At 48.1% G+C, this 17,222-nt stretch overlaps 1 protein-coding gene across 1 annotated transcript in view; it reads left to right on the top strand.

The window, feature by feature from the left end:
• The window catches only part of Fanca (FA complementation group A), a 52,773-nt gene that overhangs the window by 35,131 nt on the left and 420 nt on the right, over positions 1 to 17,222 (top strand). The window contains exons 27-42 of the mRNA XM_028880898.2: positions 732 to 828; positions 1,727 to 1,903; positions 3,309 to 3,382; positions 5,198 to 5,326; positions 8,103 to 8,187; positions 10,446 to 10,618; positions 11,157 to 11,262; positions 11,337 to 11,396; positions 11,514 to 11,618; positions 12,912 to 13,021; positions 13,967 to 14,102; positions 15,362 to 15,424; positions 15,774 to 15,879; positions 16,438 to 16,510; positions 16,715 to 16,883; positions 16,989 to 17,081. Coding sequence (XP_028736731.1) covers positions 732 to 828; positions 1,727 to 1,903; positions 3,309 to 3,382; positions 5,198 to 5,326; positions 8,103 to 8,187; positions 10,446 to 10,618; positions 11,157 to 11,262; positions 11,337 to 11,396; positions 11,514 to 11,618; positions 12,912 to 13,021; positions 13,967 to 14,102; positions 15,362 to 15,424; positions 15,774 to 15,879; positions 16,438 to 16,510; positions 16,715 to 16,883; positions 16,989 to 17,081 — 1,756 coding nt within the window. The remainder of the gene's footprint in view (positions 1 to 731; positions 829 to 1,726; positions 1,904 to 3,308; positions 3,383 to 5,197; positions 5,327 to 8,102; positions 8,188 to 10,445; positions 10,619 to 11,156; positions 11,263 to 11,336; positions 11,397 to 11,513; positions 11,619 to 12,911; positions 13,022 to 13,966; positions 14,103 to 15,361; positions 15,425 to 15,773; positions 15,880 to 16,437; positions 16,511 to 16,714; positions 16,884 to 16,988; positions 17,082 to 17,222) is intronic.

Here is a 17,222-nt window from a genome sequence, read left to right as displayed (position 1 = left end):
ATAAAATAAAATAATTAATTAATTTTAAGACATTAATAAATTCCTATGGTCTACTCAGGTTCACAATAATATTTGTCTAGCCTCATCTTTGCTCACTTTTAAGCTTTAGCTATTTGTATAAATAAACTAAGCCATACAGAAAACTGCAATATTCTATAATTGTCTGATCCCCCAAGAGAGTCCTCTTCCCCAGGTCAGGCATTGGGACAAAGGCCCCTGTGCTCGGTTCCATGTCATCTTTTGCTTCTGCACACAGTGTTGTCATCGGTCATATCTCCTAGTGGCCAGAGCCACATGAGGCTGCGCTGTGCTCACAGATACTGTGTTCTCCCAAGACGTGGAGCCTGTGAGTTCTTGAGACTCTCACAAAAGAACACAAGTGATGCTCGCTCGCTGAGCTAGAGATGCCTGCAGCAGCCTTGCTGTCTGTGCCCTCCACTGAATGACCTGCTCCCTGACCGACCCAAGAGCCGGGCAGTGTATGCTTCCTTCCTTTTGTGTCTTGCTGTGGCTCTTCACACCTGTCCAGTGAGCATGCCTTTGCTCACTCATACTGTTGTGTGCCTGTCGTTCTCTGCCTTCAGTGTGGATGTGAGCCTTTGGAGGCAGCATCTCCCTCTCAGGAGACACTGAGCCTGAAGCCAGGGTGGTCCGACAGTTCTTTCAATCATCTAGTTCAGAACACACCAAAGTCGGTTGGGTAAATTGAGTTTACTTTTCCTTCATTGCAGATTCTGTACAGCAGCAATTTCTTACTGTTTACGCAAGTTCACTGCACGGCCCCTGGCTGCCTTGCGCAGCTGTTTATCTCCAGGCCTGATCAAAAGGGTATGTGTTTCAGATCCCTGCTTTCCGACCTGAAGGACTCTGGGTTCTGCAGCTTTCTTGTGTTTACCTCAGTTGATGGGTGCACTGTTCATCAGACTGTCTCTGGGACAGCCTGGCTGTCTGCTTGGGGAGTTTTTCGTGCTGAATACTGCTCCTGTATCTCTTTCTCAGTTTAAGTTGGGGCTAAGATGTCAGTAGTTAAGTACATGCTACTCCTTTGAATAGATACTGATGTTTATAGCACAGGTAAGTTAAAAGTTAAGAATTCATTAAAAAACGAAATACTCTTTCCCCTTAAACCACAGTTATCCCTCTGTACATTTTTGTTTTGAGAGGTTTGTTTGTTTGGCTGGTTGGTTTGGTTTTTGTTTTGTTTTTTCAGTTCTGGGATCAAACTTCGGGTCTCACATGTACTAAGCAAGTGCCCTACCACCAAATTATTACTTCAGACTCCTAGAATTCTGATGGGCGCCTCCTGTGTATAACCATTGGATTTTGACTGTAGGCTTCACATTAGAAATCAAAGAGAAAACATCTTTGAGATGCTGAAGCAGGAGGCTTTGTGAAAGTTTTTTCTTCATTTATTTTATTTTTTTTAATTGTATGAGGGTGGGGAGTACAGGTTAGGCCAGAAGAGGGCTTCAGAACTTCTTGAGCTGGAGTTACAGGCCTCTCAACAAAACACCCACCCCAGATTTCACCAGAAAGGCCAGGTTTTAGGAAGACCCCAGGGAGAAGTGCCTGCCTCCTCCCCTCTTCCTCCTCCTCCCCTGCTCACCGAAATGCTGCGTATGTCAGGGCTGGTTTGGGTCCTTTACGGGGTGACAGATCTCCTGGTGGGTTCTCTGGGTGTCTCTGACTCTTCCCCTGTCTCGCTGTGAACCTGTCACTGTTTCAGTTTCAGTTCATTATGTTAAGGGTGTTCTCAGAGGCCAGAGCACCTTGTCCTCCAGAACACACAGCCTCCGTCTCCTGGAGACCCTTGTACCTTCCTTCTGCAGACTGGCAGAGTGCTGCACTCTCTCTGTGGAGATGGAGCAGCTTCCAAGAGCTGCTGAAGGAAAAGGAATTTTATGTAAGTCTCCATGTTTTCCACTATGTCACATGTCCTGGCTGCTTCTGCGTGCGTGCGTGCGTGCGTGTGTGCGTGCGTGCGTGCGTGTGTGTTGGGGTTGGAGGAGGGTGGAAGAAACCTGGGTGTAAGAGGGTTCTGTGTCTCCTGAGAGGCCAGAGCAATACTTGGTTGCATTGAAACCTTCACTGAGGTCACTGTGACGGGACACTGCAGAAGACCTTGCTGGGCTCGGGTTCTCCCGGCAAGTGCTCTTCACAGCAGCCCTGTCGTGGGGCCTTGGTTTCTCCATGCCTCTAGCTTATGCCTATCAACTGGAACCTGGCACAACTTGCACAAACAGACCGTGTCCTTTATTTCCTAATGTGTTTAGAGGAAAATCATTTTTATCGTGTCCTTATGGCTTGGCTATATAAGGGTGGGTGTGGTGCTGTGACCGGTGTGAGGAAAGGTGGAGCAGCCGGCAGCCAGAAGCTCATCAGCTCTTCAGAGGGCCCTGTCATGTCTTAGGACATTTACAGTTTCGCTTCCAGGTTACATCGTATCTGTCTGCCTTGAACTTTGTCCAGGTGCGACTGTGTGGAGGCATGGTCTGTCATGTGGGTTTTTTACACAAAGTGAGATTTTGAGATTAGGGCACAATGGCATGTGAGATCACTCTAAGAATTTTCATAAGAAAAAGCAAGATATAAGATGCCAGGAATACAGAGAAACCCTGTCTCAGGGAAGGAAAAAAGATGCCAGGAATATTTGAAGCAGATTGTACATCAAGGTTTGGGGGGTTGTTGTTTGTTTGTTTGTTTGTTTGTTTGTTTGTTTTAGGCAGGGTCTCATTGTAGCCCTGACTGTTCTAGAACTCACTCTGTAGACCAGGCTGACCTCAAACTCAGAGAGATCCTCCTGTGTCTGCCTTGAGTGCTGAGATTAAATGCTGTACTACCAAACCCAGTTTATACCAAGGTTTGTTCCCTCAACTCCTGACCTATAAGATAATTTCTTTTCTTATTGCATAATAATTTAGTTAGGAATAGGCTAATTAGTTAAAAGTAGGTAGTATGCTAGTTAAAAGACCAGTTTGGCCAGGTGTGGTAGTATATGTTTGTAATCTCAGCACTTGGGGAATTGAAGCAAGAAGATAACCACAGATTTGTGGCCATCCATAGTGAGTTCAAGGCCTGCCCTAGGTACAGAGTAAGACCCTGTCTCAAACAAACAAGCAAAACTGGACTGGTTTCACTAGTTCTAATTTCATATTCAGAGCCTGTACACAATATGTTTCCATAATGCATCAGTTCTCCATTTCATTATAGCAGAGCACAGATCTGTTTTTCAGATAAAATGACAAATGCTTATAAGCTGTGTGAGTTTTGTGTTTCATCCTCCCTACCCTGAATGTTTCCTCACTCAGTTAACTTACAGAGATTGGGTTCAGCTGGAATTGGAAATTCAACCTGAAGTTGATGTTCTCTCAGATACAGAAAGGTAAGCTCTCAGGGGAGCTGGCCCCTAAAACATCGTCATAGTCTGTTTCATACAGCCATCTTACATTCAGGTTAACTGGATCATGTTTGAGCACTTCAGTCATTCATTTCTTTATTGAAAAAACACTGGGTTTCCACTGCGTGCCAGACACTTCTAGAATGTCCCAGAAGCTGGGGTTACAAAGTAACTGAGATACACCTACCTATAATGCACCTTTGTACAGATAATGACAGACGAGGTCTCTGTGGGAGCCCTACACCCCCCCAGAGCCCATGTTGAGAAAGAATGTGTATTCAGTGCACTTTGGTAAAAGCACAGGTAGACACGATGAATGGTCTTGAGGCTACAAGACAGGCCCTGTGAGAGCCAATGGCCACACTGGGACAGTAGATCGGGCTACTTGCCGTGAGGCAATAGGGGTACGTTGCAGAGCCGGCTCCAAGAAGTGCCTTGATGGGCCCCAGAAACCGAGTACATCTTGACTGGGTTTTTTGTTTGTTTGAGGCCTCATTATAACCTCGCTTTAAAAAAATGACTTATTTATGCTTATGGATGTACTGTGTGTGTGTGTGTGTGTGTGTGTGTGTGTGAGAGAGAGAGAGAGAGAGAGAGAGAGAGAGAGAGAGAGAGAGAGCGCTACAGAGGCCAGAAGGGGGGTGTGTGTGTGTGTGTGTGTGTGTGTGTGTGTGTGTGTGTGTGTGTGTGTGTGTGTGTGTGTGTGTGTGTGTGACCTACAGAGGCCAGAAGGTGGCAGATCCTTTGGAACTGAAGTTACAGGCAGATGTTAGCTGCCATGTCAGTGCTGGGAAGTGAACCTGGATCCTTTGCAAGAGCAACCAATGCTCTTAACAGCTGAGCCATCGCACCAGCCTCTACAACCTCACTTTTTAACCCCTTGGGTGACTGTTATCTTGAGATGGTATTTAGACGTGTTCTAGGGATTCTCCCCCGCCCCCTTACACACACAAGGCAAAAACCCCACTGACAAGTCACTCCCGGCCACCCTTCCTGCTGTAATCACACGCCTGATACTTGAATAGATTCTATGCAGATCTCAGCCCTCATGGGCAGAGTGCTGCCCTCCATCTCCCTCACCCACTCCTTGTGGTGTGGGATATCTCACTTGTATTTGGCTGTTTCCACTTCGTGGACCACAGTCACCATGTCCTTGAGACCCTTCCCTTCAGCACAGATAGTATGGCTCTCCTTGACCACGGACCTGCAATCCTCAGTCTGGATTCTCAGCTATTTCCCTATTGGGGTGTACGTGGTGCAGACCACCAGATAGCTCAGTCCACATCGGCGTGGCTGCCCGCTCCATTGACTGGGTTCACTGAGATAGTCAGCCGTCACCCTGCAGGATTAACGCTGCCTGGGCTTTGGTCGCAGGATTGCCCCCGAGAGGGGCTTTTCCCACAGCACCGGTCCCTTGTCTTGTAGACAAGGAAGCCTCAGTCCACTCTGAACTCTCAGGCTGCTGACGTTAGCTGCCACTTTGCCCAGTCACCGGAACTGGGTGTTCCTCTTTTTTTTCTTTTTCTTTTTCTTTTTTTTTTTTTTTTTTTTTTTGAGAGAGAGCTTCTTTGTATAGCAGCCTTAGCTATTCTGGAACTCGATTTGTAGACCAGGCTGGCCTCAAATCTAGCGATCCTCCTGCCTCTGCTGGAATTCCAATCCCAAGTGCTGGGATTAAAGGTGTGTGTCACAGGCCCTGGCCTATGTTCCTCTTATGGAGGCCACTTCAGGATGTTAAGGACCCTTGGGCCCCTGGTTGTAGTCTTCCTCAGAACTGACCTCGGTGTTCAACTGTTGCAGACATGACTTCCACCAGTGGGCCATCTATGAGCACTTCTTCCCAGCTCCGTCTGCTTTGGGAGGCTGTGATGGAGACCTGGAAGCAGCGTGCACAGTCCTTGTCAGCGAGCTGATGGACTTCTACCAAAGGTCAGCCACATAGTACTCAAAACCTCCTGCTCTGTGCTACTCATCTAAGCTCACAGTGTGTCCTCTTCTGTGTGTGTTCACACGTCATCATACAGGTCACAGTGTGTCCTCTCCTGTGTGTGTTCACACGTCATCATACAGGTCACAGTGTGTCCTCTCCTGTGTGTGTTCATGTGTCATCATACAGGTCACAGTGTGTCCTCTTCTGTGTGTGTTCACACGTCATCATACAGGTCACAGTGTGTCCTCTTCTGTGTGTGTTCACACGTCATCATACAGGCTCACAGTGTGTCCTCTTCTGTGTGTGTTCACACGTCATCATACAGGCTCACAGTGTGTCCTCTCCTGTGTGTGTTCACACGTCATCATACAGGTCACAGTGTGTCCTCTCCTGTGTGTGTTCACACGTCATCATACAGGTCACAGTGTGTCCTCTCCTGTGTGTGTTCACACGTCATCATACAGGTTCACAGTGTGTCCTCTTCTGTGTGTGTTCACACGTCATCATACAGGTCACAGTGTGTCCTCTCCTGTGTGTGTTCACACGTCATCATACAGGTCACAGTGTGTCCTCTCCTGTGTGTGTTCACACGTCATCATACAGGTCACAGTGTGTCCTCTCCTGTGTGTGTTCACACGTCATCATACAGGTTCACAGTGTGTCCTCTTCTGTGTGTGTTCACACGTCATCATACAGGTCACAGTGTATCCTCTCCTGTGTGTGTTCACACGTCATCATACAGGTCACAGTGTGTCCTCTCCCATGTGGTGTTCACGTGTCAGTGAGACATCACTGTAGGAAGTTCTTTGTTTTGAGACAGGGTCTCACTCAGTACCCCAGCTGACCTAAACTCAATCCTCCTGCCTCAGCTTCCTGAGGGTCGGGGTGATAGTTGTAGTGGCGGCAGAGTGGAGTGAGAGTGGACTCTGCGGTGGGCAGATGTTGTCTCAGGCCCGCGCCAGTGAGTGTGCTGCTCACACTCTCCAACCCCTGGTTAGGATCGGGGTTAAGAAACAGAATCATGTGTGGTCTTCTGTTTCTGGCTTATTTCACTGAGCAAATGTTGGCAAGGTTCATCCATGTAATAATATTTCATTTCTTTATGGCTGAATAATGCCATTGAACAGTATATATCATCTTTTTAATTCATTCTTCCATTGGTGGACATTTGGGTTGTTTCTGATGTTTGGCTATTGTGAATAGCATTGCTACGAACATTTGTGTACAGGTTTTTGTAGAGCCCTGAGTTACTGTATCTCTTGGAGTGGACTTGAGGGATAATACTTTTTTTCCTTTCTTTTTTTTTTTTTTTTTTTTTTTGTTTGTTTTTGGTTTTTTGAGACAGGGTTTCTTTGTGTAGCTTTAGAGCCTTTCCCGGAACTCGCTTTGTAGACCAGGCTGGCCTCGAACTCACAGAAATCCGTCTGCCTCTGCTTCCCAAGTGCTGGGATTAAAGGCATGTGCCGCCACCACCCAGCATCTGCAGAGGTTCTTTTTGAGTGAGTTATTGAGGCTTTACTGTCTGTGTGTGAAGTCACACCATTTGTGAATGCACATCATTCACCGTTTTCCTTTCTAGTTTAGAAGCCTCGTATTTCTTTTCTTAGTTGTTCTAGCTAGTATGTGGAATGCAGTTAAAGAGAGGTGGTAGAGAGGACATCTCTGTCTGATTTCTGATCTCTTGGTTTTTCAAGAAATGGTCTCTCTGTAACAGTCCTGACTGTCCTGGAACTCGCTCTGTAGACCAGGCTAGCTTTAAACTCACAGAGCTCTGCCTACTTCTTCCTCCTGAGTGCTGGGATTAAAGGTGTGCACCATCACTGCCCAACTCTTATTTCTGATCTTCAGGGGAAAGCTTCTAGTCTTTCAGTGTTGAGTGTGACATTAGCTTTAGGTTTTTCACAGATGCCCTGTGTCAAGTTGAGGAAATGCCATTTTGTCTCTAGATTATTGACTCACTCTTTTCATTATAGGGTATAAATTTTGTCAAATACCTTTTCTGTATCTATTGATGTGGTCATATGTTTTTGTTTTTGTGCCATTATTAAGTGTATAAATTATTTTTTGGATGTTAAACCTCCTAAGATAAATTATACTTGGTTTTGATCTATTTTTCTTTCCTTAAAAAAAAAAAAAAAAAAAGAGGAGGAGTGGATTGTGGTGAGGGTGAGAGGAGGCGGTGGGGGGGGGGACGACAAGGAATGGAAGGAGAGGAGGGAGGGAAAACTGGGGTCAGGATATAAAATTAATTAATTAATTAAATAGTAAAAAAAATTTTAAAAGGTAGGTGTGTGTGTGTTTGTTCATACACACACACACAAATGCAGAAGCCAGAAGAGGGTGTTAGTGCCTTGGAGTTGTTTGCAAGACATCCAGCATGTTACATGGGTGCTAGATCCAAACTTCGGTCCTTAGGATTGCCCAACCAACGTTCTTTACCACTGAACTGTCTCTCCACACACCCCTCCCCTTTCTTTAGATAAGCTCTTATAATTTAGCCCTGGATAGCCTGGAACTTGCTGTGTCAACCAAACTGGCATCACACTTGCAGTGGTCCTCCTGTCTCTGCCTCTTGAGTGCTGGAGTTACATCATGTGCCCTGCCATTCTTTATACTTGCTATTTTTGACGGCTGCTGCTTTGGTGGTGTTGAGTTTTTGTTGATTGTTTCGCGTTGTCAGTCATGTGCAGACGCTCCGCTGGGGAGGCAGGTGAGGGGTGAGCACCACAGAGGTACTGTCAGGCGGTACTGAGCAGGCTTTTGTTTTATTTTCAGTTCAAGGAGTTGTAACCACTCACAGGCCTCTGATTTGGTTCTTGGTGGCCGCACAGGAAATGAGGATATTCTTTTGAGGCTACAGGTGAGTTGGAAGACAACAGGACTCAGTGTGTTTGTTGCAGCAAGCCTGCTCTTGGTCGAGGTATTTATGACCAGTTTGCATAATGGTGACTAACTCAACAGGACGGAGGGGAACCTTGCATCATCCCCACCAGGTTAGACCTAGAGCAGCAGTGTACTCTGCATCTACTCCACGGGTGAGCATCACAAAACCCAGACACACAGCTGCGACGTCAGAGCTGTCTGCAGGCTTTGGAGCATACAACTTAGACGGCAAAGCTGCTGCTGCTGCTACACACCCTTCTGCTTCTTCATTACTGCTTCTTTAGCGGAGGAAAAGAGCATGTGGCGTTTTCATGGGGTCCCAGAATGAATGGGAGAGTGCAGCGGTGTGCTGATGGTCCACACACTGTGTCTCTCAGTTCATGGCTTCTAAGGTAGCCTATTTCCAAGTCCTGCATGGCTGACTGCCCTTGGGAGCTGTCTTCTGTCACTATGGCACAGTAACCGAGAAAAAGGAGCAAAGCTTTGCCTCCTGATTTCAATCCCTTGCCCTCATCGCCATGGTCCTGTGGTCAGCGCAGCACAGCAGGGGGAGTATGGAACACCAGAGCTGTTTATCTCATAGCATCCAAGAAGCAGTAGATTCTTCAGTAGGTTCCTCTACCCAGGCCCTACCTCTTACATGTCCAACCACTGCCCAGTAGACCATTTAGATATGTCTCCAACAGTAGATGGGTCAGAGCCCTCATGTGCCACTCACTCCTGAACACTGTGCATTGGGGGCAAGGGTCTGAATTCAGAAATGTGGACAATTAAAGAGATCTGTAGGTGGTGAGTGCCGAGGACATTCTACAGAATAAGAGATCCAAAGCACCTGGCCCTTCATCTTGACCATTGTCCTCACCATACATCTTTCTCAGATGTCAAAGGACAACCTGAGAGAGAACCTTGCCTGCTTGTGGTTTTTAGGGTCACACAACAGGCCGTGAGAGGTGTCAAGCATATTATTTCTGTTAAGTAGATAGGATACACCTCCACACCATCAGGCATCAGACATTGCCTATCGTCGTGTGTTGGGTCCCTGCCCGTTCCTCCCCAGCAACAGGGCCTCTTCCTTCACTCCTCAGGCCTCCCTGGTTCCCTCTCACAGTCCTCCTTAAAAGACAGTGGCTGCTTCCTCTGACACCTTGTCTTCCTCAGAGAGTGACAAACTGCAGCCTCGGTGGCACTCTGTGAAAGCATCCAGTGGTAGCCTATCCACAAGACAGACAATGTTGCTGGTGGGAGTGCTCAGATCCGGCCCCCCGTAGCCCCTTTATGAAATGGATGCTGAGGGTGCAGGATGGAACTAAGATGAATGACAAAGATACAGCGAACCCGACGCCATGGCTTAGGCTTCGTGTTGTCTGTTGATGACTTGGCTCCCAGGTTAGAGAGAGGAAATCGGTCCTATTCCTGGATTTGCCGTCTTGTTTTTAAAAGAACAATATACAAGACGAAAATGTAGGCCCAAAGTGGAATTCACATTTGTTTGGGGCACATGGATCATCCTTTGGTGTTTAAAAACGTCACATTTATTCTCTTGAAAAATATGTTAAAAAAAAAAAATGCAGGGGTCTTAGGAGCTTTGACAGCAAAACGTTGGCCCGACACCTAGACCAGCCTAGACTCTCCACTGGGGACAGACAGGTGTAGCTGTGCTCTGCTAGTGGGGGTGGTGATGGGCCATGAGAGACTGACTCCAGCCTTGAAGAATGTATACAAGGGCCTGCTGGCGGGACAAAAATCATCGTCAGCTCAGTCCTGCACGGGTGTCTACCTGTCTGCGCAGCGGAAAGTCATGAAAAGGCAGAGTGCAGCCACGGTGACTGTGAAGTGTGATCGGTATTCCTTGCACTCTTTTATTTTTGCAATTTAAAATTTGTTTTGTTTCTGTGGTGTTGGGGACTCGAACCTAGAGCCGTGTACACCCCGGGCAAGTGGTCTCCCCCAGGCAGGCCCCTGATTGTGCAGTCCTCTTGCTTAGGTTCCCAGTAGGTGAGCTGCCAGATCTGGCTAAAAAGTAGGTGAGCTGCCAGATCTGGCTTTCACATGGGAAAGCGTGTGTTCTTGCCCCTCCTCACTCCCCATCCCTGTGGAGATACACCTCCAAGCTCATCTCTCAGGGTCCCCAACTAAGGTCCACAGTGAGCCCTGAGAACTTTCCTGCCCTGACTCATGTTTGGGGACAGCTCAGAGATAGAGGATGGACGTGTGTCTGGGTCTGCTCTTCTCCAGGAGATGGCTGCGGACCTGGAGCTGGATCAAGGCTCTTCTGTCTCCTATGGCTGTTCAACTTCTCAGACTCACATTCTCTTCCGGGTATTCAAAAGACGACTCCAAGCTTTGGCAAGCGGGGACAGCATGGCTACTAGCCTTAGGAGACAGCGAGAGCTGCTCCTGTGCAAACGGTAACAGACATCACCGTGTCTCTCGTGCCAGTGTCTGCCTTTAGCTTCCATACTAATGGCTTGTATTATGTCTACCGCAACCTTGGAAAGGTTTGAACATCCTGGTGGCTCCCATAGGAACAGGTGTGACAGTACAAAAGATGCTTTGGGTTCAAGTCTTTCTACTCAGACTCGAGACCCTCTGCTGAAGGATGTACTATAAAGAACACTTGGTTGTTTTAAGAACACATTTTTTTTTAAAGTGCATTTTTTCATAATAGAATCCTCCAGTTAAGGAATGCTTCCTTAGATAATGGTGCATCCATCTACATGGTTGTTGAAATTTTATTTATTTATATTTTTTGAAGCATATTTGGGGTATCTGCAGTGACTAAGCGGGAATTAAAAGCTGGGGACAAAGACAGCTTTGTGTGTAGCATCGCTCCATCTGGAAAGTACTGTGCAACAAAGTTTCAGCCAGGGAAAGGGCAGCCAGGGAAAGGGCACCCTGTTTGTCTGTCTGTCTGTCTTCACCATGATGCAACCCCTTCTTCCCAAGGCTTCTCCTCCGCCTGCCTCCATCTGTTCTTCTGGGCAGTCCCCAGGCCAGACAACCTGTCTCCCCCAACTGTGAGGAGTTCTTTAGCCTGGTCAACTCTGAGTTGGTATGTGCAAGTGCTCTGGGCTGGCCTTTCACCTCTCTGTGTTGGTTTTATGCTGACTTTGAACTGTTTTACAGAGAAATCTCTGTTGCCATGGCAGTGTCCTGACCCGTGACATCACCATCCACTTCTTCAGGGTAATCCAGTGCTTCTTTTGTAACTCTTTGGTTGTCTAGGTAGTGCCCTTCAGGGCCACGGTTCCCATGGGCACCTGCATTGGCAAACTGCTGAGCTTCAGTGTATTCTTGCTACAGGGACTCCTTAATGTGTGTTTTCGAAGTCAAGACCCAGCATTGGTGGCCAACCTGATCCTAACAGAGTGCCAGACCAAATGTCCCGTGATTTTGACCTCAGCACTGGTAGGTCTGGCATGTTGGGTTTTTAAAATTACATTTATTTATCTCCTTCCCCCACACCAATCTCTCTGTATGTGTATGCATGCACAGATGTCAAAGAGCAACCTGTGGGACGTCAGTTCTTCCTTCCCACTGTACGGGACCCTAGGATTGAACTCGGGTCATCGTTGGCAAGAAGCCCCTTTTCCTATTGAGACACCTCACAGTCCCTTGTCTTCATATTTTTCCAAGAGTTGGGATTCACTGTTCAGTGTCCCTCCCTGGTTGTTAGGATTCACAAGACGTTTAAGGAGAAAGAAAGTAGCTAGAGGGGTTGGAATGATGACTCAGAGGATGAAAGCGTTGTCTGCTCTTCCAGAGGATTCAGGCTTGATTCCCAGCATCCACATGGTAGCTCACCATTCATATATCAAGGGATCCTTCTGACCTCTACAGGAACAAGATTGTGCCCATATATGATACATATACATACATGCAGGCCAAACGTTCATAAGATAAAAATATATTTTAAAAAAGTAAGGGTAACGGGAAGAGAGGGGAATCTGTGGTTGGTATGTAAAATGAATAGAAAAATCTCTTAATAATAAAAAACAGGTGGAGCACACGGGCTCTTAGAAGACATTGTCGGTTCTTCATGCTGTCACCACCCACTATTTCCTCCTCTCACGAAGTCCTGTACCAATCACCACACACTGGAGGCTCCGTGTTGGCTGCTGTGCACCAAAGTGCAGCCAACATCTGCAGATGTGAACGATTGGTACCCTGGTGCCTCCATCTGGTTCATTATTCTAACCAGAGGGAAGGTGGGCAGGTCAAGCGATGGCCAGCTTCGGTTCAGTTTGTAGCTCATTGAGTGGAGTTTACAGTAGCTCTCAGCATGGCATATCTGAGGAGCGAGTCAGCCAGCTCAATTCCAACATTACAGGGTATTTCCTCATGCAGTGCTCTCCCTTCAGGCCTTGTTCCTGAGACTAAGAATGCCTCATGAACTGGGTATGATGGCCCACACCTTTAATCCCAGCACTTGGGAGGCAGAGGCAGGTGGATCTCCGTGAGTTTGAGGCCAGCCTGGTCTACATAGTGAGTTTCAGGACAGCCAAGGCTACACAGAGAATCCCTGTCTCAAAAAAAAAAAAAAAAAAAGAGTTACACAGCAGTACAACGTGAGCTGTGTGGAGCTCTTGGAAGTTCTAGCTAGTCAGCTATTAAGTGTCTAGATGTTGGCGGCATCTCTCTCACAGCAGTCCAAAGATAACCTCCCTAATCTGTTTTTTGGTGATCTTTCACTTCCCATAGTTCTGGTGGTCAAGCCTAGAGCCGGTGCTGTGTAGTCGGTGGAAATGTCATCAGAGCACACTGCCTCGAGAGCTGCAGAGGCTACAGGAGGCCCGGGAGTTTGCCAGCAAGTAAGCTGAAGCAGTGTCCGGCGGGAGCCCAGCCGCTCCTTGGACCAGGCTGTGTCGTGGCCGTCCCGAGGACTGGGGTACTGCTTCTGAGTGGAAGCTGCTTGGGTGTTCATGAAGACTGCTTTCATCAGGTCTCATTCCAGCTCAGCTCTCCTACATCCTGGCCCTGGACTCTGGTCTTATGTTTATTTAGCTGTACAGGGTGCCCCAGAGCCCCACCGCAGGCAGCACTGGGGAACAGGTGCCTCCATCTGGTTCATTATTCTAACCAGAGGGAAGGTGGGCACTGGGGAACAGGATAGGGCAGGGAGCAGATTCTCAACTAAGAGCCCTGTCAGATTTCTGGCAGTCCTGGCTGGCCTGACTTCATGAGAACCGAGTTCCCGTGGCATCGAGGGAATCTTTCTCGAGGACTTCCTTCGGGTAGCGAGTTTTGAATCCATGCTGCCTGTGTCCTCCCGTCAGGAGTACTCCAGAACCTGATCAGCAAACAATGCAGGCCTTGCTAGCAACCCTGACTCTAGACACCACATTACTCCTTTGATTCCTGCACTGTATGGCATTAGTGCATCTGCCAAACTCACCCTGACAGAAGCTAAGGTATCACATTAGTAATAAAGTTAGACTTGCTTGGGCTAGCCCAGTCACAGGCCCACACGGACAACCAAGAAATGCTGATCTCAGTGGTACTACAGCCTCTTCCTTCAAAGCTCTTGGGCCCCAGTATCTCATTGTGAGGTGGACAGGACTAAGCCGGTACCCCTCAGGATGCTCTATCATCTGCCTTATGTACAAGGCTGGCCCCAACCTTCCAGGTCCTCCCTGAGTAGACAAACGGTTGACACAAGTTTCATTTGTAGTGACTCTGGGGCCCCTTTGCTGAACACAAAGCTGTTTGGTGGCCAGGGGCATGACAAGTAGGTGATGTTTCTTTGTGTGTGTCAGTTTCCTCTCTGACTCAGCTCCCCTGGCACCCGGCCTGGCCTGGATCTCCGCTGCTGCACTGCACTTTGCAACTAGGGAAGTGAGCAAGGGAAATGTCAAGACCCATCTGAACAGGCTAGACGGCGAGAGAAAGGAGGTAAGGTCGAAATTTCAGTCATTTCTTTAGTGAGGTATGCCTAATGGCTTTCCTTCTCCAAGAAAAACATTAAAGGGGGAGTTGTCGCTATTTCAGAGTAAAACTAGCTAAGTTTTTCAGCAAGCCTTTCGAGTTAACTGGTAAAGTGCTTTACGTTTCTTTTGGAAGTGTTTTGGTCGGGCTTGTTCTTGCTGCACTGCAGTCACCAGCCACCAGCCAGCGTCTGCACCGCCCATATTTCTGTGGCCATAACTGTGACTTGTGCTGCAGGGCACTCACAGATGATGACTGGCTGTAGCTATGCTCTGCACGGGTACCAGGAGGAATTGTTCCAACTTCTAAGTGGAGGGACCGTCAGGACTTGGGCACTGGGCCCTAGAGAGAGAGCTCTACCTACCTAGTGCCCTCTAATCAGAACTCACATGACCTCCAAGGAAACTAAGGGCATGTGTAGGCCAAGATTTCTTCTTGGGGGTTCAGAGAAAACAGGAACCAGAGTCTGAGGAGGAAGCTGGGAAGTAGGCCATGTTGTAGACCCCATCACCCCTAAAGGCAGAACTCCTGCGGCTCCTCATGTTGTGCCCTCATAACTAATCCAGATCAATAGTGGAGCCAGGGACTGGAGAGATGGCTCAGAGGTTAAGAGCACTGGCTGCTCTTCCAGAGGTCCTGAGTTCAATTCCCAGCAACCACATGGTGGCTCACAACTATCTGTGATGAGATCTGGTGCCCTCTTCTGTATACATAATAAATAAATAAATCTTTAAAAAAAAATAGTGGAGCCAAATGTCTCACTATAATATAAAAACCCTAGAAGGATTCTTCCAAGCCCATTTTTCTATTGCTTTTGAATTATTAGAAGTAATGTTAGTGGCTTCAGAGCCATATAGTAGGAGACAACTGACTCCCATAGGTTGTCCTCTGACCTCTGCATGCAGACATGCACCAACAAAATGTCGTAAAAATTGTTTTAAATGACCCTATAAGCCATAATCTCTTCCAACAAAAGCTCCTAAATGATAGAAAGCCTGGAATGGAGGTTCATACTAGCAATCACAACACTTGGAAGACTGAGACAGGAAGACTGTTGGAATGAATTTGAGGCTACCCTGGACTACAGTGAGATCCTGTCTCCACAAACAGTGCATTAGAATTTCCCCTCCTGAGAACTACTTACAGGCCTTGAGCTGTAGCCATGGGTCTCCCTCATCCTAGAGGGGCTGTGTGTGACTTTCATGTGGTAACTGTTTGCCTCCTAGCTACTCCTCTCCCTCCTCTTCTTTTCCCTGATGAGCCTACTCTCGTCCTACCTGACCCAACAGGTAAGTCAGACTTTTCCCTGAAGAGGCACTTTCCCCAACCCTGGGCTGGGCAGAGGTGCTCCCAAGGTAGGCTGCAGGTCCACTTCAGACCTCTGGTGTCGGGCTGTTTCTAGTTTGGGCTTCCTCTTGCCGTCTTGCTCCAGAGCTTGGTGCAGCCCTGTGGTATGTGTGGACGTATCATCTAGAAAGCCCAGGGCAGCGCCTTTATCAAGGTTGTGTCACCAGTTCAGACCTTGGAGAATTAAAAAAACCCACCCCGAATCCACATGAACACAGTGGCTCCTGTCCACCCCGCACAAAGGTTAGTCTCCCTACTCAGCTCTTCTGAGGGTTCTCCTGTGGACCACAGGACACAGCTGAGTATCTGAAAGCCATGGACATCTGTGCCGAGGTCCTCATGTGCTTGGGAAGAAGGAAGGTTTCCTGGCTGGTGCTCTTCCAGTTAACAGAGACAGGTGAGAAGCCATGGGTCCCTGGAGTAGTGCGGGAAAGCTGCCTCTACTCGAGATGAGACAGACGTGGATGGATGAGCTACCATGACGACCATGTCATTCTTCAGAACAACTTTCCCGCAGTTACAAGCAAGCCTTGGGGTCAACTTGTATGGGTTTAACTTACTGAGTTAAACCTTACTTCATTTGGGTACTAATTCAGGATGTACCCATTTAAAGCAACAGAAGAGTCGACTGGGACACTCAAAGGTCCAGTGTTGCTGGTTTGGAATGGTCTACCCACAGGCACACTGCAGGGGAGCAGTGGGAGAGGGTACTTGTTCAACCCCTAGTCTCTGTTCTCCTGCGTGAGCATATCACCCCCATTTTCCCAGACCAAGGGAAAAGTGACCCTCTTTCCTAGCAGCTCTTAACAGATGTCCTCAGTGTAGACCACAAGCCCCTGGATGTCACCACAGCTAGTCAGAACCCTCCCAGAGCACATGCCATCTTGGAGTCATCGCACAGCACTGACAAGGGTTCAAGAACCTAGAGAACTGACTGAACTCCTCGATTTTGCAGATGCCGAGCTGGGGCACCTCCTCCACTTGGCCCCAGATCAGCACACCAAGCTGCTCCCGCTTGCTTTCTACAGGTAACTCCCGCTAGTCCGTGGTGAGGAGCCCAGCCTGGTGGTGCCTGGCAGTGTCAAAGGAAGAGGCACCTGTTTCCCCAGCCTCCCACCGGGTGGGAGAAGTGGCTTGTCAGTTTGTTCCACAGATACAGTGTGTAGTTTCTGAGCTGACTGCTACCTACCTCAGGATCTTCACGTCCTTTACCATTCTGTCTTCACCTGCAGTCTCCTCTCCTACTTCAGTGAAGATGCCATCACCAAGGAAGAGGCTTTCCTGTATGTTGCTGTCGACATGTACCTCAAGCTGATGCAGCTCTTTGTGGATGGGAAAACCAGGACTGTGTTACCTCAGGCCGGCAAAAGCTTGAAGTTCCAAGGCCACCCCCTGCTCCAGGTAAGCTCCCCCAGCCTGTGAGGTAACCGTTCTTAGGAACAGCAGGTGAGATGTGCTAGTACCAATTCAGTGTGCCTGACCCACGGCTTCCTGTTTCTGTTCTAGGGTAGCCCTGTACAACTGATAACGGAAGCACGTATTTTTCTGCTGCAGCTAATACCTCAGTACCCTAAACAGAGCCTCTCCAACATGACAGAGGTAACAAACCCAGAGAGATCCTCGGGCTGACTTCACAACTTAGGTACAACAAGAAGTCATAGCCCGTGACACTTGAGATGGTAGTTGCGCGCGCGCGCGCGCGCACACACACACGCACACGCACACGCGCGCACACCCATC

This window comes from Peromyscus leucopus, chromosome 5, assembly GCF_004664715.2.
Source record: "Peromyscus leucopus breed LL Stock chromosome 5, UCI_PerLeu_2.1, whole genome shotgun sequence".
NCBI lineage: Eukaryota > Metazoa > Chordata > Mammalia > Rodentia > Cricetidae > Peromyscus > Peromyscus leucopus.
Note: the sequence above shows the minus strand (reverse complement) of the source record. Positions and strands in the feature narration are given on the sequence as shown.